Here is a 21,559-nt window from a genome sequence, read left to right as displayed (position 1 = left end):
GTAAACTGAAATTGATCCAGGGGTTAAGAATCAGACAACTTGAATAAAAGAACAGCCCTCACTTTCTTACAAGGGAGAAGGTACAATTAGCCTGAAATAGCACCTTGGTTGACATTTTTTGTGGGTGTAAGAGAATAATGAATGATGATTTGAAATGAAATAAATCTTAGTTTTGAGATATTCTCTACATAAGAGATGTTCTAAGGATTATGTAAACATGCATACATATATTTTTTTAATTAATTAATTTATTTAATTTTGTCTCCGTTGGGTCTTTGTTGCTGCACGCAGGCTTTCTCTAGTTGCAGCAATCGGGGGCTACTCTTCAACACAGCGTGCAGGCTTCTCATTGCCATGGCTACTTTTTGTTGCTGAGTATGTGCTCTAGGTGCTAGGTACGTGGACTTCAGTAGTTGTGGCACGCGGGCTCAGTAGTTGTGGTGCACGGGCTTAGTTGCTCTGTGGCATGTGGGATCCTCCCGGACCAGGTGTTGAACCCATGTCCCATGAGTGCATTGGCAGGCGGATTTTTAACCACTGTGCCACCAGGGAAGTCCAACACATATATATATTTTTAAAAATAGATGTTTTGAACGCATATAATGTTCATATACATGGAAATGGAAAATATAAATGTATGAAAAATTATGGATGAATACTCCTTGGATAAAGCCACCTGCTTTTTATCTCTACAACCCCCGAAATATCTCAGAAACCCTTATACTTCTCATTTTAATCACTTGCTATGCTCTTTAGTCTAATAGATGATACCTATTGTTTGCATTTACTTTTTTAAGAGCTTAGTGAAAGCTTCAGCTATGTTAACAAATATTTAGAAAATGTGTTGCTGTTTTCTCCAATGAAGAAATGTTATTTTTAAAAAGTTTTAAGGAAATATATTTTAGAATATTAATTTTAAAGTGGCTTGGAGTAGATTGACAAAGCCAAAAAGGACCAGAGAGAGAGATTTTAAGCCCAGATAATACATGAATACAGATAAGGTGATACTAATGGACAAGGAATGGGAGGATCTGCTTAATAAATGAGAAGTTAAAACAATTCAGGAGACAACTTGGAAAAAATGACGTGAAAGAAGAACTTAAGAAAATTTTCCTAAAATATTAAAACATGCTTAAGATACTTGGATATTTAAAATTGTTCACATTAAGTTATTTCGTTAGTGGAAATGATACTGCGTTATTTATAAAAACTAGTAACTGCAGAGTTTAAAAGAATCTAGGAAACAAAATTCTAACTGATTTAAAAATTTTCCATTTGAAGAATTTTAGTGGATTTTGAACCTATTTGTTAATATTTTCAAAGTAACATCTTCCAATTATTTTGTAGAAACAACTAATTAATATTATAAAAGATGGAAATTTATTAACCCCATTTCAAAAAGGCACTTGCGTGTTTGGTGGATGAGATTGAAAAATAAATGTTGTGTAATGATGTAGTAAATATAGGTAAAGTACTTCTTCGATTTCAGTCTAGTTATCTTTTAAAACTAGTTTTTACTTTTTAATTACCATATCACAAAATATCAAACCAAGATTTTCTAAAATAACGCGTATTAATCACATTGCTCTCACAAAAACATTGTTGAGAACTTTTTGCGCATTATTTAGTAAAATAAAATGAAAAGCTATTTAAAATATTATGTCATCTTTATCTCATCTTTTTAAAATTTCTATTTAAGTGTGATATACTACATGCTTTTCCAGTGGTTTGTGAAAATAACATTCAGAAATTGTTTACTGATAGAGATACATGATCAACCTTTTGGAGGTTACTCTCAGAGATGAGACATGTAAACATGTAAATTTCTTTAAACTGTGAAAAGTGCTTTCCAGAGGAACACACTCCGGGAACAAATTGCCTGGAGGCATTAGAGGAGACTTTACTGAGATGACCCTAAGACCCTGTTTCATTATGTACACATAGGAATTTTTCAGGTGGTTATTTCACAGCTCTTTAGTAGACCAAAGAAAAATGTAACATTTCTCAAATGATTTTATTTTGGTGAGGTCTGCTTAATTCAATGATTCATGTTTCTGTCAATAAATGTAGAGAAAAGAAGAAAATGTATTATTTTAGATTTAGATCTAGATGAGTATGTGACTTCGGGTGGACGTAGAGAAAGATGGCTTGTCTAAACTTACTTCCTCATATCTCTTACTGTCCCATTTTTCTCTTTATTGGGTTTTTCACTCTTGGGCAAGAGAAAAGTATTGCTAAAAACCTCTGTAGTGATAGTTTTCATCCTAGTTATGGTAGAGAAACTGTTATATATTCATAAATATGTAATATCTGTAAAAAACTTTTCTTAACATGGGCATCCCTCTTTCATAGCACTAACCGTGATATATTGATGTACCATACTATATTAATTTGTTCATACCTCTGAGCTCTTTGATATCAAGGACATTTGTCATGGTTTTTTTTTCCCCCCCATTCCTACATTTTCCTGCACATACTAGGCATTGGTATGTTTCTTAAACTGAATAATTAAATGCTACAATCACTTTCGTGAGACTTTATGCCAGTTTTTTTAAATGTAACTCACGTCAAGTTCACTTTCAAAGCTATTTGGAAATTTATTATAAAGTTTGTATGAACTTATGACTAATAATATATAAATTGGAAATAGCCAGAGAAAGAGAAGGATGCAAAAATGCTAATTATTAAAATAGTTATCTGTACTGTATTTGTTGCATTAAAAACCACCACAAGGGCTTCCCTGGTGGCGCAGTGGTTGAGAGTCCGCCTGCCGATGCAGGGGACACAGGTTCGTGCCCCGGTGTGGGAAGATCCCACATGCCGCGGAGCGGCTGGGCCCATGAGCCATGGCCACTGAGCCTGCGCGTCCGGAGCCTGTGCTCCGCAACAGGAGAGGCCATAGCAGTGAGAGGCCCGGGTACCGCAAAAAAACACAAAACAAAACCCACCACAAAACTTAGTGACTTAAAACAACAATGACTTAGTATTTCTCACAAATCTGTAGATTTGCTGGTCTCAGGTAGGTGTATCATCTGGTCTTACCTGGAATCACTCATGTGGCTGAAGTAATTCGTTAGCTCAGCTATGGCTAGAGAATCTAACATGGCCTCAGTCAGATGTCTAGGGCCTTGCTGCTATCTGTTTTGCTAGGCCTTTCTCTCCACATCATCTCTCACCATTCCATGATTTAGCCTGGGCTTCCTATCATGTTAATGGAAGTATACCAAAAGAGTGAAGGCAGAAACTGTGAGGCCTTTTGAGACATAGGCTTCAGAACTCACACACCATGACTTCTGCCCCATTCTGTTGGCCAAAGTCATTAGTCCAGTCCAGATGCAAAGGTTGTAGAAATACATTCCACCTCTTGATAGGAGGACTTATAAAGAATATGTGACCATATTTAATCTTCCACAATAATACATGAGTTGTTGCTAAGTATAAAATTTGTTTCTCAGCTGGCTCATAATGAGGGGGAAATGAGACATTAAAGTACTAGCTACCAGAATGAAGAACTAATACCAGAAGAATCCATTTTTTTCTTCCAGTTTTATTGAGGTACAATTGACATGCCGCACTATGTAAGTTTAAGGTGTACAGTATAATGACTTGACTTACATACATCATGAAATGATTACCACAATAAGTTTAGTGAATAGAAAGAAATAGAAACAAATGTTTCCTTGTGATAAAAACTCTTATGACCTACTCTCTTAACATCTTTCATATATAATGTATGGCAGTGTTAGTTATAGTTATCACGTTGTACATTATATCCCTAGTACTTATTTATCTTATAACTAGATTGACCACCTTTATCCAATTCCCCCTCCCACCACCCCTTGCCTCTGATAACCACAAATCTGATCTCCCTTTCTTTAAGTTTGTTTATTTTTGAAGTATAATTGACTTACAACACTATGTTAGTTCCTGAAACAGGACAGAAAATTAAATTTTTAAAATTCCTTTAGTTTTTAATAATACATGGGAATTATAAAGAATTCCAAAAATACAAAAAAACTAAAATAAAAAGAGTAAAAAATAAAATGCACTTCAAATCTAATTACCCAGAAATAATTATTATTAAGATTAATTGTAAAACATTCTAACATCTTTCTATGTCTATATTACAGGTAGAAGAATGGATGAATGAATGTTTAATTGAGTAAAAGATACAGCTATATGAAATTAGGATAATTCTCTAAAGTTAATACAGAATAGCATTTTATTTCATTTAAACAGAGGGAAAAGAAAATGAATGAAAAGAGCATATTACAAGAGATATTATTTGCTAAACAGAGATCTCTCTAAAGTTAAAAAAAAATCAGGAAAATCATTAATAGGTTACAGTCATAGTTTTAACTTTTTAAACCTTAGGGTTGGTTGAAAGATAAGGAAGCTAGCACTGTTACATTTCCTTCTAACTACCCTCTCCTTGCCTTCAAATTTCTGTTTATTGTATGGTTATCAAAAAAAAAAAAGAAAGAAAACCTGCTTGAACAATATCCAGTCTTCAATCTGAGCTTATTTTATAAACCATTGCAGAGACGTAGGAAGAAAGAGGAAGTCAGCCCAGAGTATATCAGATCTTGACAGACTTGCACAAAGGAAAATAGAGGAAGCGAGGGAATAGAGACAACATATCGTCTTTTATGGAATGCTCTGTTTTTCTCTGTGAGATTTTATTAAATGTCCAGTACTAGAGTTTTTCTACCTAGATAAGGGTTTAACTCACCGTTTATGTGGGGATATCATTGGGTTTCAGATTAGTTCCCCAATTCAGTGTGCATTTGTTCCTGGAACCTTCAACTTGATCACAGAGATTCAACCCCTTGTTTCATTTGTTTCTCACAGCAGCTGCTTTCAAGATGAAAAGATAGTTTCTTTCAGTTTACATCTCTCTAGATTTGAAGGTATTAGTGAGAATTTTTATGATTCGGATAATTCACCATTATGACTTCTTTGGGAGCCAGAACAGCATTATGAGCCTCAACCCTGCTGCAGTATGCTTCTCAAAGACCATTTATTTCTGTCGTTGACCACCCAACTTTTGAGATTTATGACATAAAGCTGTATATTTTTCCCCATTTGATCATTGCTGGTGGAAGTTTTTTCCTCTAGTTTGTACTCTTTTTTGTTGTTGTTGATTTCTGTTAGATATGGAGAGGCAGAAATTCTTTGTTACAGCTTGATCCTACTGTGCTAACCTGTAAGCTCAAGGCAGTAAATTTTTAAAGAAATACCTTTTATGTAAGGGAAAATAACCATTAAAATAGACAATGTCTTCAGCCTCAGTTTTGCAACAGATGCAGAGGAATTTTTCATAATGATGGTTTATGTAGAAATCCTCAATGACCTACTACCTGGTAGCAGCCAGGTATATCTCAAAATGAAAGGTATCTTATAGGTGCAGAAACATATATGATGAGATAAATTGCTTTCTGGTGATCTAACATGATAGAAAAGTAAGACTCACAATATCCTGAGTGGTACATGGTTAGAAAGCATGGCTTAGTCCAGTTTAACGTGCATATATAGCACCTTGAGGAGTCTTTCTAAAATTGCAGATCCTGAATCAGTAAGTCTTGGATGGGACCTGAGATTCTATATTTCTAACAAGCTCCCTGGTAAAACAAATGTTGCTGGTCTTCAGATCATACTTTTAGTAGCAAGGTTCTTGACTAGACTCACAGCACCTATACTTGACTAAATCCTTGAGGCCAGGGCCTTATTTGTCTTTAGATCCCTGTTATCTAATGAAGCGCCTGAATAAAAGGCACTTTATTGTTAAATAAACGAACTGATGTGTTAAATAAGTATATGACCACTAGGTGTCTGGAATACTCATATTTTATATTAACGGTTGAGAAAGAATCCTTATGTTTTGGAGACCAGCTGAGTGAATGATAAGATTGCTATTTTCTTTTAAAAGTCCAAAATCCTAACTAAGATTTTTGCTCAGTTGAAAAACTGTGGTACATCACACAGCTACTTTGGACCACAAAATATTACTTTCCAAATACTAGAACATATCCTTAACTGAGCTCAAGATATCAAATTTTATTTAAATGAAAGAAAATCTATAGAGTATGTGTTATCAGTTATCCATCCTGGGAATAGAAAAATTTAAGTAATATTCCTGTGGTGCAACTAATCTTAAGCTATGACATCTTTGTGGGCCCACCCAGTTGGGTTAGCTGTGAAGTTCACCTTCAGATAACTGAACTTATTGTCTCTTTAAGCTAGTAGTTCTCAACTGGTTGGCAGCATTTTAAAATTACCTGGGAAGCTTTTTAGAATCCGAATTTCCAAGCTGTACCCCAGAAATGAGACCCAAGCATCAGTATTTTTACAAGCTCCACAGATAATTCCAGTGTATAACCAAAGTTGAGAACCATTACTGGACTATGACCTCTTTAAAACCAGGGTCAGTCTTTCACTTATTTTTTAACTCTTAACACCTAAGACATGGTATAGGTCCTCAGTAAATGTTTATTTAATCAATGGATGAAATATGTTATAAGAATTATTGCCTGTTGCCAAACAATAGCATTCTTCACTCTAAAGGGACTATTTTGCCTATTTTTGTTGGCATCTTGAAATTTGAAAAGTTTGAATTGCCCTCTTGGTATTGACAATACTGAAAATTAGTATTTGATATAATTTTTTTTTTTTTTAGCGCTTGAGCTGTTTTTTTGTTGATACAAGTTAGATTTCACATCACTTTTTATCAAGATCTGATACAAATGGAGGTGTGGTCAAAGACTAGAATGCTGTGGCACAAACCCTTCAGTAATATGGAATATTACGAAGAAATCTAAAGTTTCTAAGGTCTATTAGTGGGAAGACAAGATCAGTTCATCTCATTGCTGAGTTATGGAGTCAACTATGTATTTTTTTATAGACCAGAAATAATAACTACTTAGAATGATGAGTATTTTTGCTTTTCTAATTTCTAAATAAATAGAAGAGCAAAACACTGGAAATTTTAAGTTTGATTTGTGAAACCACCACATAATCACCTTTATTATAATAATCATTGATTTTGTTTGTTTTTGTTTTTTTAACATCTTTATTGGAGTATAATTGCTTTACATTGTTGTGTTTGTTGCTGCTGTATAAAAAAGTGAATCAGCTATACGTATACATATATCCCCATATCCCCTCCCTCTTGCGTCTCCGTCCCACTCTCCCTATCCTACCCCTCTAGGTGGTCACAAAGCACGGAGCTGATCGCCCTGTGCTATGCGGCTGCTTCTCACTAGCTACCTGTTTTACATTTGGTAGTGTATATATGTCCATGCCACTCTCTCACTTCATCCCAGCTTACCCTTCCCCCTCCCTGTGTCCTCAAGTCCATTCTCTGTGTCTGTGTCTATTCCTTTCCTGCCCCTAGGTTCTTCAGAATCATTTTTTTTTTAGATTCCATATATATGTGTTAGCATATGGTGTATGTTTTTCTCTTTCTGACTTACTTCACTGTGTATGACAGACTCTAGGTCCATCCACCTCACTACAAGTAATTCAATTTTGTTCCTTTTTATGGCTGAGTAATATTCCATTGTATATATGTGCCACATCTTCTTTATCCATTCATCTGTCGATGGACACTTAGGTTGCTTCTGTGTCTTGACTGTTGTAAATAGTGTTGCAGTGAACATTGTGGTACATGACTCTTTTTGAATTATGGTTTTCTCAGGGTATATGCCCAGGAGTGGGATTCCTGGGTCATATGGTAGTTCTGTTTTTAGTTTTTTAAGGAACCTCCATACTCTTCTCCATAGTGGCTGTATCAATTTACATTCGCATCAACAGTGCAAGAGGGTTCCCTTTTCTCCACACCCTCTCCAGCATTTATTGTTTGTAGATTAACCATTGATTTTTTGTGTGTGTGAGCTTTCCTCAGAACAAAATTATAACTATATCAGTGGTGGGAGTTCTTCAGTTAGGCTCTAGTAGTCTATATTTTATGTCTTTTTAAAAATAGTTTGTTGACATTAATTAATCACAGCAGGGGAAAAAATCTCCTTCATTTGGAGTTTTGTGCTCTCCATTCCTGTGATACCAGGATGAAATAAAAATGAGTGAGAAAAGGGAAAAAAATCATTTAAAAATCCTGAATTGTCCTTCTGAATAATTATCATGCATTTTGTCTCACTGATGAATTAGAGAACTGAGGACATTGTATTTTACATATAGATATGAGCCTGCTACTGGTATTTCACATCTAATTATCAGTACATAAATGATATAATTGTATTATTAAGTTTTGGACCTGAATTGTATAAAGGTAATGAAACAATAAAATACCAAAGCAAATATTTAATTATAATTTAAATGAGCACTTAATAGTGCTTTTTAATAAATAGCCAAAATGTAGGATGGATGAATAGAACTAGCAATAGAGTAAGCAGAGATCCTTGTCCCACTTCTTTACAAACTAGCTGGGTAACTTTGAGTAAATTATTTAACCACATTGTACTTCAGTTGTCTTATCTGTAAAATGAATAGACAAATCTACCAAGGTCTCTACCAACTCCAAAATTTTATGGTATGTAATTCTAATCTCAACTAAGTGTCATAATATTGGTGTGGAAAAAGAGAAACTTTAACCAATCATTTATTCCTACACCTTTCCTTTAAGGCAACTATGTAAAATAACATCCTGAAAAACGTAAAACTTTCCTAAACCACTTGAAACTTAGGAAAAAAAAATATTGACTCAATCATAGGCAAAATATAGAGGAACATCGTCCAACAGCTCTAAGTTTAAATTCTAGCTTTTTCCCCTTCTAGTTCGTGAGCCCATGAGCAAGTATATTTCTTGATCTCTCTGAGTCTATTAATGAAAAAAAACAATGAGTCTGCTTCCTTAAATATAAAATTGAAATGTGAATATTTACCTGACAGGATTGCTATACTTATTAAATAATGAGATCACATAATTAGAAATAGTGCTCAATTTTTTTAACCTGAATATATTTTGAGTGGCTGACAAGATGTCAGACATGCCATTTAAATACATAATGAACATTAATTATAAACTATTTATGCTATTTTCTGTGTAACATTTACTTTCAAGAATATGATGGTTGCATCTTCATTTTCTATAATGAATAAAATGCATACCCAAAACTGCAGTGTCTTTTGATTAACAGTGGAAACTGTTCCATGAATTGTGCTTCACATTTTTCTTAATGAGTGTTGAAAAGAATCTGTTTCTTCACTGTATACGAAGTATTTCAGTATGTGAATGTTTTGAGTAGGCAGGCAAGTCCTTCTGCATGTGAAAATATTATTGTTTTCTTTCAGGAAACCCTGATAGATTGGTGTGATGAAAAGGAACTTAATTTGATATTAACAACTGGAGGAACAGGGTTTGCGCCACGAGATGTCACTCCAGAGGTGAGATAGTATATGCTTTTCTGATATTCAATGAGTAGACTATTATGTTATTTTTAATCCTTTTTATTCTTTTTATATGATTTATGTAATTTTGCTAGACAGAACAAGAGACCTGTGGTTCTAAGAATGTGAACATTTTGCTGTGGGAGAATCATTATATTAAAAAAAAACTTTCTTGACTTCTTTTCTTTGGACTTAAACTAGAAATTATCTAAACTGAGGAAGATTGAACTGGTCCAGAAGGTAATCCTGCATTTGCTCAGTGGTCTGTGGTATCGGCTGAATTTCAGGCATATTGCCAAAGTAGGTAATAGCAGAACTCTGACTCAGCATGGCATCTGGTCTGATGTGCTTTGTTAATATAATTCAAAATGTTTCTGATTTGTCTTGAAATACCCTTGTCATTGGTCTCAAGTAGGATGACTGCAATAGCATATTTATACCAATTTTATAGTATTTGATGAGAAAGTTATATATTCCATAATTTTAAATGTGAATTTAAATGCAGAATTTAATAAGCCAAAAGGCAGAATTAATCTCTAGGCTTCATGCCACAAGAATTACCTTCAACCTTGCACAGGAAAAAAAATTAGGGAAAGAATGAAGAATAGTGCTCAGTGATACAGGGGGAAAGTCCTTCTTTCTTTTTAAAGAAGCCATAAGCTTCATGTGTCACTTCAGAGTCATATGCAAACTTATATTAATACTTGTGACATTGTTTCCTTTACCTCCCAGAAAAGTGTTTCTTGGCTGAATTTCAAGCTACTGTTAACTGGTTTTTTATTTCCAAATCAGTGCACCATTGTGTCTCCTATCTTATTCATAGCAAGATACTTTTGCTCAGTACCTATTAATTATTGTCCTTACTCTAATATAGCAGTTTTCAAACTTTAGCTTGTACCACAATTAGAGGTAAAACAGATTGCTGTGTCTCACCCACAGTGTTTCTGATTCAGTCAATCTGCAGTGGGTCCCAAGAATTTGTGTTTCTAGTAAGGCCCCAGGTAACACACATGTTGCTGGCCCATAGACCGTGCTTCCAAACTTTGGGAACCATTGGCTCTAGTATGTGAAAATGCACATTGTTTTAACAAGTTTTAAAATGTTTTCTATTCTTCTATGTAAAAATCATGGCACAGAAATTTTTGGAATATTATTATAATTAAGCTTATAAATAAAGTCATTTTGTTAAGCAATTAGAATAGAATTCTGGGAGATTGTTAGCTTCAACTACTTAAAAAAGAAGTAATTCTTATATAGCTTCTGGGTCCTAAGGGGAAATGGTCCTTTGGCCAATTTTTATATTTCTTTTAAACTGTGAGACTAACTTAAAAAGTACAATTGGAGGGGAGCCATCTCCTGTAAAGGTGTGTTTATGTTTTGTTTTGTTTGTAAGAAAATCTCCCACATATGTGAAGACATTGATTTTTGGAGTTTGAGTGTTGGGTTAAGTGTTTGAAGTAAATGACCCTGGTTTTATATATCCTTGTTGTTTGTGTACTGGTTTGATATTTTCATAATATTACTTTTATATCAGAAAAGTAAAAAAAAGTTACCATAGAATTCATTCATAACCAGTTAACAAAATTATTTTTAATTGTGGGAAAATAATTTGCATCACAAAATTAAATATTTTGTATTCCGTGGAGTTTCAAGTTAATACCAAAACACTAGGTTGCAAATCCAAACTTTTAAATTCTGGCTCTGCTACTTGCAACACGGTGAGTGTAGACTAATTATTAAATCATTCTGTGCCTTAATTTCCTATAAAATGAGGGAAATGAAAGTGCTTATCTACCAGGGTGGCTGTGAGGTTTCAATGAGAACTATTCCTGGCATTTTAGTAAGCACTATGTAAGGGTTAACTTATAAGGGTTAATTTTTTTTATTAGTTATTACATAACTACCAAAGTAGACAAATTTGTAGTATTTTTTATATATAACTATCAAATGGGCAAAAATAGTCGTATACTAGATTTAAAGTATATCCATGAAATCGTCACAATCTTGTTAAATTTTTTAAAATTTTAACATAGTAAGCTTCATATTTTATCTTTTCCATCTCCATATAATTCAGAGGTCTTGAAATTCTACCATTCTAGTATCTGTTTATCGCCCAACATTTTTTTTGCTACTGTTGACAAGAGTCTATGTCTTTCCATGACTTTGTGTATTTCATTATATCAGAAAATTGAGAAGTCCTTTCTTTATTCTTCAATGCAGTTCTTCAGTTACCAGAAAACCTTAGAAGTGCTCTTATAATTTGTATATGCCTATAGCAACTACCTGGCTAAAATTGTATTAGGGTAAATACATATAATTATGTCTTCTCTAATATCTATTTTTGAAAACAAGTAAGTTACTTGATTGTGAATATCTTGATCTTTAATAGATTTACTTTATTTCAAATTATATATATATATATATATACACACACACACACACACACATAAGGTATGATTATCTACAGCAAAAGTCCATAGGGCTGTTAAGCCTTTGAAAAATAAATATAAAAGCAATATAAGACCACCCAAAAATAATTCTAATTTCTTCTTATCTTTAAATAGTTGCAATTCTTATAATATCTAAAATTTAACACTGGGATGTCAGCTAGGAATCCAGAAATATAATTTTGGACCTGTAATAATATAGTTAATTGTCTTAGATAATTGTGGCTAAAGAGAGAAACCTATTTGTAGAGCATATGTACCTATATAGAACTTAAGGTTGCAAATATTTTTAAATAGAGTCAGAAGTTATTGACAGAAAGCACAAATATTAGTGATAAAGGTAAAATAATATAAAACTTCTCCCTTAAGGTGCTAATATTTTATAGTCAGTAATTGTCAGTAATAAGTTTGATCTACAAACACAATGGACAATGTTTGTGAGTTGTGTGGGTTGTTTAAAAAAAGGAAGGGGGAGGGCTTCCCTGGTGGCGCAGTGGTTGAGAGTCCGCCTGCTGATGCAGGGGACACGGGTCCGTGCCCCGGTCCGGGAGGATCCCACATGCCATGGAGCAGCTGGGCCCGTGAGCCATGGCCGCTGAGCCTGCGCATCCGGAGCCTGTGCTCCGCAACGGGAGAGGCCACAACAGTGAGAGGCCCGCGTACCACAAAAAAAAAAAAAAAAGGAAGGGGGAAAATGATAAGTTGAATGAGTGAAATAAAGCAATCTAAAGTTATTGGCACTGTGTTTGAACCTTAGAGAAAATGAAAAGTTTAATAGCTTTAGAGTTCTTCCAGGTCTATTAACAGAAAAATGGAAATAGCAAGTTTAGTAAAATGTATCTTATTTACATATTTTATACGAATAAGGCAATCAGAATTGATTTTCCTAAATTACGAATTTGTTTCTACTTTTAGGCCCTGTATCTTAGAATGAGGTTTATCTGATAGTCACGTACCTGCTGGTCTGTTCCCTGCCTCTCAACATGAGATACTATCAAAGCTTACATATAGTAGCATAATAATCCATACTCTACAACTTTTGAAAAGCTTTATTTTTAATAATAGATTGCATTTTCTCGGATCTGATAAAGGTTGGATAATCGTTGACATTGGTGAAATGCTAGTAATAAAATGCTATAGAACGTAACTCATTGCTATACCAAGTATATTATCTCTTCATGTCCCATTATCACTTAAAAGCAATTATATCCAAAATAGGTATTATTATGTAAAGAATCTTTTATTATTCTTAAAAGGTAAAAGTATAATTAAGGAGGTATAAGTGAGGTAAAGTGAAAGCCCTTTAGACATAAAGTCTAGAAGAGAATAAAAGATGAAGAAACATTTATTTTAAAAAGAACATCTTTGCAATTACAAAGAAATGTTTGATAATATATTATGGTAAATTAGAAAATACTGAACTATTTAATATTTGTAAGGTAAAAATAATTTTCAGCACTTTTAGACTACTAAGCTACACCAGAATAAAAGGTTGTATAGTAATATATTATTTTGATTATGAATTAAAGAGTTAAATAAAAGCCTAGCATGCATCTTAGGTCTCATTTATTTATTCATTTATCAAGCTTTTTATTTTTAATCCTTGATATGTATCTGATGCCATGTTGGGTGCTGGAGTTAAAAAATGAATAAGACATGGTCCCTGTCCTCAAGAAACTCAATCTATTGCAGGGGTCAGCAAACTATGGCCTGTAGGCCAAATTCAGCCTGTCGTATTTCTTTGTATGACTTGTGAACTAAGAATGGATTTTTCATTTTTAAATGGCTGAAAGAAGTCAAAAGGAAAATAATACTTTGTGACACGAGAGCTATTTGAAATGTAAATTTCAATGTCCATAAATGAAGTTTTATTGGAACATAGCCACACTCATTCATTGACCTATTGCCTATGGCTACAACAGCAGAACTGAACAGTTGAATGAAAACCGTATAGGCCTGCAAAGCCTAAAATCTTTACTATCTGATCCTTTGCAGAAAAAGTTTGCCAACCTCTGTCTGTTAGATGAACATAAGTCATCTTTACTCACATTTTTAACTGACTTTTAAATTTACTTTTACCTTTTGTTCTTTAGTAATTTGAAATGATGTTGGGTTTCATTTCTTAAATTTTTACTTTTAGAAGGAGCAAAGAAAGAACACTTTTCTTCCATAGTAAAATGTATTGAACCATTGTCTCAGTAGACAATATAGAATAATAAAAACAAAAGATCCCTCATTATAAATAATATATAAAATTTTGAACCTTCAAAATTGATCAAATTATTGGATTTGTTATACATTAAATAAAGTCTCACTCCAAAAAAATTTTCAAGCATTTGTTCGTAGTAGTATCTCCTAAAAAGTGTCCTGATAAAAGTTGTCATTATGAAATAAACTAAAGGAGGAATCACAAAAATTTCAGGAAACTATAAATTTGATGTAAAGGATGTTCACTTAAAAGGGTTTTTATGGTTCATTTTGGAAGTGAAGAGGCATCTGACAAAATGACTAATGCTGAAAGAGGTAAAATCTGGTACAAAGGATGAATTTCTAGGAAAAGATTATGAATTCCAGATCACATATTTTGTTTATAGCCTAAAATATTTACATTTCTTTGGAACAGATTACTACCTAAACTTTCTACAAATATTTTCCACTTGGGTTATTAGGAATTTTTTTACAGAAATATCAAATCAAAGAAAAACTATTTATTTTATAAAATTTATTTCATAATCAGTATATTGAAATTTATATATTTCATAACTTCAGGTATGAATGTACTGTAAGTCAACTATAATTTTATGTGGTCATTAACCATTTTTCTTACATTATAATGCTTCAAAAACGAGAATACTGTGTAAGTAAAAGGAAGGAGACATAATTGAGCTGAGTTACTGACTATATGTTAATGATTCTTAATTTGTGACTCTTGTGAAAATCAGTGAGAATTTACATTTAACAGCACCATCTAAAAGTTAACATTGGACATTTTAAAAACCAGAAGAACTCTCCTGCATTATAGCAGAAGCATAGCAGAACAACATGTTTAATAATTTGTGTTTTTGAAAGAAAATTTGATCACTACTGTAGGTCATTTAAATTATATAGTTGCTTTCAAGTACATATCAATATTCTCTAGAAAACATTGTTAATTTCCCTAGCAAAATATCATATACTGATACTGTAGAACTCTACGAATATTTGTTTTGTAATTCTAACATTGTTATGACTAAAGTAAAATACTATTATACATGGTAAAGGTAAAAATAACCATATTGAAATAAAATTTTGAGTATTTTTAAATTGTTCTATATAAATAGGATAACTAAACAGTGTGAAATTGGTAAGAAAGCAGAATACTAGAAACTCTTGTACTGGAAATATTTAAAACTAGATTCAGTAAAATATACTATCCCTTTATGGTCAAATAAGGTTATATTTTATGCCATTTGAAGGAGCTCTTTTTGTAATTTTTATGAAATAGTCCTGGACATGGGAAATACGTTTTCATCTTTTTACCTTTGTCTAAATATGTTGGGATGCAATATGTCTATATCCTGATACTAACACTTAGTGAGTCAGACAGACCTAAATTTGAATCTAAAACTCTACCACTAACTAGCTATGAAATTAAAGCAAATTAACCTGTTCAAACTTCAGTTTTCTCATCTACTCAATTAACTAATGCCTACCTCTCAAGGTTGTTTTTTATGATAATTGAGATAATAAAAGTAGTCAATAATACTAATTAACAAACATATATAGCACTTACTATGTGTCAGGAGCTATTTCAAGCATATGTTAATTCATTTAGCCTTCAAAACAACCATGTGAGGCAGGTACTATTGTTGTATCTATTTTAAAGGTGGAGAAACTGAGACAGATCAATTAATTGATTTGCCCAAGGTTATCCAAGCTAGGAAGTGACTATAATGCATGTAAAAGCATCTAGTATAAAACTTGGCTTGTTTGTAGATGCTCAGTACATGTCCTTTACCATTTTTTTCTCATTTAATTAATAATATTACCTATTACCTCTAATTAGATATGACAGCCCCAAATGTTTCTGCTACTAACCATTGTACTCTGATACCTATTGTTAGCTATTAGCATACCTGGTGGATATGTCTAAAAAATAAGAATGTTAGTCAACATTTTCCCACTACTACTTCAAGGCATGGGCAAAGGAACAAGAATAAGAATTTCTATAGTCTATATGATATGTGGATTATTAGTGCAGTTGCATTAAGTACCTCCTGATATCCTGTCTGAACCTATTTACTTTGTACCTCTGTAGTTTAAAATTTTTGGAATCTGGCTTGAAATGGCCCAAATATGTGACATTCAGGATAGCTTTTTAGTAATAGTCCCTTTTATCTCGGGTTTATATTTATTTTGCATTATCCATTGTAAAGTAGTATATGCCTCAGAGCATGGGCACATTTATGACCTACCAGTTTGCTAAAAACAACATTTATAGTCTTTGTTCAATTTAACAAGTATTTACCAAGCACCTTGGGCTTTATTGAGTGAATGCTAAAGTACATGTACTCCTAAAATTGTCACCTGACAAATCAAAACAATACAAACTTAGTATCAAAAATGTTCAGACAAATGGGCTTCCCTGGTGACGCAGTGGTTGAGAGTCCGCCTGCCGATGCAGGGGACATGGGTTCATGCCCCGGTCCGGGAAGATCCCACATGCCGCGGAGCGGCTGGGCCCATGAGCCATGGCCGCTGAGCCTGCGCATCCGGAGCCTGTGCTCCGCAACGGGAGAGGCCACAATAGTGAGAGGCCCGCGTACTGCAAAAAAAAAAAAAAAAAAAAATCAGACAGTTCAGGTCAAAAAAATTCTTTAAAGGGAAAGATTAATATAAAGCTGAGCTATCAATGAAATTTTTATACAAGTAGAATTTAAGCTAAATTGAAGGAGAGAAATAGGATTTAGATTAGGAGAGAAGAAGACATTACTGATGGGAGTAAGAAAGAAAGGGAAATGTATGATCAAGCTACAGAGAAAGATAAAATTAAGAAAATCTTCCTGGCTAGAGCAGAAGATTCACTTTACATAGAAGGATGGATAAACTAGAACTATGTTATTTTAATCTCTTTCTTAGAACAGCTAGAGTAGTACCATCTGTGGAGATGCAAAACAGCAACTATCATTATTCAGAGATTCCTCTGAAGCCAGAATTCATAAGATGACTATCAAGCAATACACACAGTAAAACCGTGCCATCAATCCTTTCTAAAAGTAAACGCTTTTGAGAATTGGCACTTATTCAATAAGTGTACATTCCCCAGTAAGACTAACATCATTATTTTTGAAGATTGGTTTTTTTGCCCTGGTTTTTGTTTTGTTTTATTTTGTTTTTGAAGTTCTGATGTAATGTGCAAACCTAGTGACTATCCATACCATTATTTGTATATAAAATTTAAACTGCTGTGAAGTACCAGGTTCTAATTTTGTTGATTTGTTGTTTGGAAACCTTTTCAGTCAATACTTATCTTACCATCAAAACAAGGGATATTTTTTATCATAGATTTTTTGTCAGTGCTGTACCTCGAGTTGGCTTAATGTTTTATATAAAATTACTAGGTAATAATAGAGAACTCACCGTTTGATGAGAATTCAAAATCTGTCGTGTTCAAAGTCCTAGCATGACCTTTTCATCATTCCCAGCCTTTGTGTGAACATCTCAGTCACAGCTTCTTTCATCTGAGAGTTTATTGCTTGTGTAGTTCTAGTTATTTGAAAGTCCAACCCTGCCACCTTACCCAAGACATTTACCCTTTGTTTTATTTATGCATTAAAAGGAAAAGCTCCTTAGTATTACTATCCCAGTTGAAAAGTAACAGGTATAACATTAGAACATTTAGATAATTAGAGCAATATGTGACATTGCATTTAAAAATCATGTTGAAAGCCTCCTGTTCCACATAGCAATACTGCAGAGGGAAGTGTACATTGTTCCTTGAGGTGGAGATTTTGGAATTTTTAGCATAAGGCAAAAAGAAAAATTTCATATATGAAGAACCCATAAATAAAACGCTATCTTCATTTTCCCTTAAGTACGTTTCTTTATTGCATGCCTACTCTGCATCAGAACAAGTTTTCAACTTTTGGGGAGTTCTGATGGGGAAGAGAGATGAATCATATCAGTTAACATACAAGTGAGTACAAATATACTTATTATCGTAAATTCTATGTCTAATTAGAGCTCTTACTAGAAAAGTAGTGTTGCCCATATAACCATTTGTGATGCAGCATAACATAGTGCTTAAGAGCACAGACTACTTGGATTCGAATCCTAGATTCACCTCTTACTAGCATGTGACCTTACACAACTTACTTTACTCAGTTTTCTTATGTGTAAAATGGAGAGAATAAGAGTACCTACCTCAGAGGGTAGTTATATTATGTGAGTTAATGTAAGTAAAAGCAATATTTATTTGCTACATAAATATTTCGTATTAGTACCTACAATCTAAATAGAACTTTAGCTTAAAAAGTAAGTAGATAATGGTTGAGTAAATATTGAAAGAATTTTTCTCTAGGGAAAAAATCAAGCAGGATAGGTTACAGAAAAGGAAAAAGAAACAGAGATGACATGCTAAATGTTTGTTTTTACCTTGAATTTATCAGAGTAATAAAATCTTGAAATCAGTGTTCCAACTCACCCTTAGAACCTACTCTCATAAAATGAACAGAGACTGGCAAACTAGAATAGTTTTGCAAAATATATGCTAAGATATTGACAATAAAGCATCATTAAATATTTTGCAAATATAAAATGCTAAAAGCATGTTTATTTAGAGAGATAGTTTCAGGAATGAAGATTTCAGAATATTCCTTTCTTCATTATTGTCTGAAACCAAGAATGTGAATTCATCTTCCTTTTATTAGATCTCCATCTATAAAAGGGACTTAATATCACTTTTCACACAAAATGTAATATGATGACAAATGGATTTATATCTATCAAGTCCTCTGAGCTTCTTAGAATAATATCACTGAATTAGAGCAGAATATTTGTATTGCCAGGCATAAAAGGAAACTGATAGAGGGTAAGAAAATGGACTCAGATAACAAAATAAACTGTTTGGAATTATGCTAATAATTTTACTAGTATTATTTCCTCATATTGGAACTTGGGAAAACCATGGCTGCTATTAAAGAATGGCAGACAAATATCCAACAGAGGGAGTAACCATTTCAGATAGTCATAATAACAGACACAACTGAGAATTTACAGGAAGAATCCAAGTTCCTTCAAAAGATGCTGAGAAGAAAGAAGTAAAGCTGTTGGAAGTATGGAGTTTGAAAATGAACTGTTACCAGTTGCACAGAGAGAGCGAAGGACATCAAATATCAAAGGCACAATGCAGAAGAAGCAATTGATTGTGCTAAAAGGACCAATTGACAAGAGGCAATATATTATAATCCTCTATGAAGACTGAAGATAGCATTATATTGTTGGATGTCATTGAATAATTTAAGTGTTTTCCCCTCACCTTCTTCACTCCTTCCCATAAGTTTGATTACAGCATATGATATATGGCCCTTGCATGTAATAATCCTCAGCATAAAATTTTATGTGAGGAGAAGATAGGTCAGTTTTGATTAGAAGATGATTTTGAATAGAGTTCTGCAAATTTTAAGAATACTTTTCTACAAAATGTAGGCATTGGAAGCAATGACAAAATTAGTTTTGAATATTGTATAAATACGGGATTTCCCTGGAGGTCCAGTGGTTGACTCCGTGCTTCCAGTGCAGGGGGGCATGGGTTTGATCCCTGGTCAGGGAACTAAGATCCCACATGCCATGCGGCATGGCAGTAAATAAGTAAGTAAGTAAAGTAAAATGGGGTCTTATTATAATGTTTCTCATGCTTGCAGTGATTCAAGACTATATTTTATATAGGAGACCCGCATTATAACCCCATTGATAAGATTCAAAAGAGATTCACGTCATGCCAATTTCCCACTATTGTTAAACACAGTATTTAGAGGTTTTGGGTAATTACGTGATACTTTGATATGAGTTCTATTTGTGGGTCCTATTTACTTCCCTTTCTCGTTTACTCCCTTTTTGGCATTTTTTAAGACTTGCCTGTACTGTATCCTGTCCCTTAAGATGAGATTGCTCTGTGGGGTGGATAGATGAATGAATATCACCATCAGTATTAAATATTTAGAGGAATGAGAGGTCTGCTTTTATATAATATTGAAAGCCTATCCTAATATAAATGCACCTTCCCTCATAGGTGTATCTTGTGCAACAGTATTAATAATAATGCTCTAGTTTATCTTTGTTCAAACTTTAGTTATTACTGTTTGCCTTTTAAATATAAAATACCTTAAAAGAGGGATCAGCAAACTTATTCTTTAGAGGTAGTAAATATTTAGAGATAATAAATATTTCAGGCTTTGTGGGCTATATAGTCTCTGTCATAACTACTCAGCTCTGCCAGCCCTGTAGCACAAAGTCTGCCATATGATGATATAAATGAATGGGCCATGCTGTGCCCCAATAAAACTTTATTTATGGGCACTAAAATTGGCTTTCTCATAATATTCATGTCATGAAGTATTACTCTTCTTTTGAGTTTTTTTTCAATTATTTAAAAATGCGAAGATTACCGTGATTTCAGGCCATGCAAAAAAACAGACAGCAGGCAAGAGTTGTCCCATTGGCTGTGGTTTGCCACCCCCTACTTTAGGACATTCCTAACCTATAGTGTATTAGCATCTGCTCTGTTAATCAAAAGCTCATAGGGTGTAAGGTTTTCAGAAAAATGCTCTGAGAATTTAAGACAGTAAGGAGTTGCCCTGTGAAAATTAACACTTCATAGACTCAAATATGCCCTGAGTGCCTACTGTGTATATACCAGGCACTGTTCAAGATATTGGGGATACAGCAATGAACAAAGAAGTCCAAAGATTCTGCCTTTATGGAATTTACATTTTAGTGGTGTGTCACAAATATAAGTAAATTAGTAAAATGCATAGTATTAGAGATGGTGATAAGTACTATGGATAAAAATAAACCAGGGAAGGTGGATAGGTAGTACAGGCCGGAAAGAGGGTTGTAATTTTAAATAAGGCTATCAAGCAAGGCTTCATTGATAAGGCGACATTTGAGCAAAGACCTAAAGGAGGAGAAGGAGCAAACCATGGATCATGTAGAACCTGTGTGTCACCCTTAGTATAATGGAGAGTTTTGAGCAGAGGTGTAACATGATCTGACTTATATTTAAACAGAGAAAGCATTTAGGAGGCTATTGAAATAATCCAGGTGAAAAATGATAGTGACTCAGACCAATGATAGAGATAGAGGTAGTGAGAAATACATTATTGTTATATATTGAAGGTAGAGGTAACAGATGGAGTAAGAGAAAGAGAAGAGTCGAGTATAAGATCCAGGACTTTGACTTGGGCAATTGGAAGAATGGAGTTGCCATTCAGTGAAATGGAGAAGACTGGGGGAAGAAGGGGTTTGAGGAGGAAGATCAGGAGTTTTACTTTGGTCATGGAAATTTGAATTGCCTTTAGATATCCAAATGGAGGTGTTAAGTTGGCAGTTAGGTATATGCATCTGGAGTTCAAAGGAAAAGTCTGGGCTAGAGAGACTATTTTTTTTAGAGTCATCAGTATCTTAATGGAATTAAAATCCATGACAACCGATGAGATCATCAAGGTATT

General features: G+C 33.6%; 1 protein-coding gene across 9 annotated transcripts in view; it reads left to right on the top strand.

Moving 5' to 3' along the window:
• The window catches only part of GPHN (gephyrin), a 626,216-nt gene that overhangs the window by 261,761 nt on the left and 342,896 nt on the right, over positions 1-21,559 (top strand). For all 9 annotated transcript variants that reach the window (XM_060004380.1, XM_060004374.1, XM_060004382.1 and 6 more), the window contains exon 4: positions 9,310-9,402. In XM_060004380.1, coding sequence (XP_059860363.1) covers positions 9,310-9,402 — 93 coding nt within the window. The remainder of the gene's footprint in view (positions 1-9,309; positions 9,403-21,559) is intronic.

This window comes from Delphinus delphis, chromosome 2 (assembly GCF_949987515.2).
Source record: "Delphinus delphis chromosome 2, mDelDel1.2, whole genome shotgun sequence".
In the NCBI taxonomy this organism is placed as follows: Eukaryota; Metazoa; Chordata; class Mammalia; order Artiodactyla; family Delphinidae; genus Delphinus; species Delphinus delphis.
Note: the sequence above shows the minus strand (reverse complement) of the source record. Positions and strands in the feature narration are given on the sequence as shown.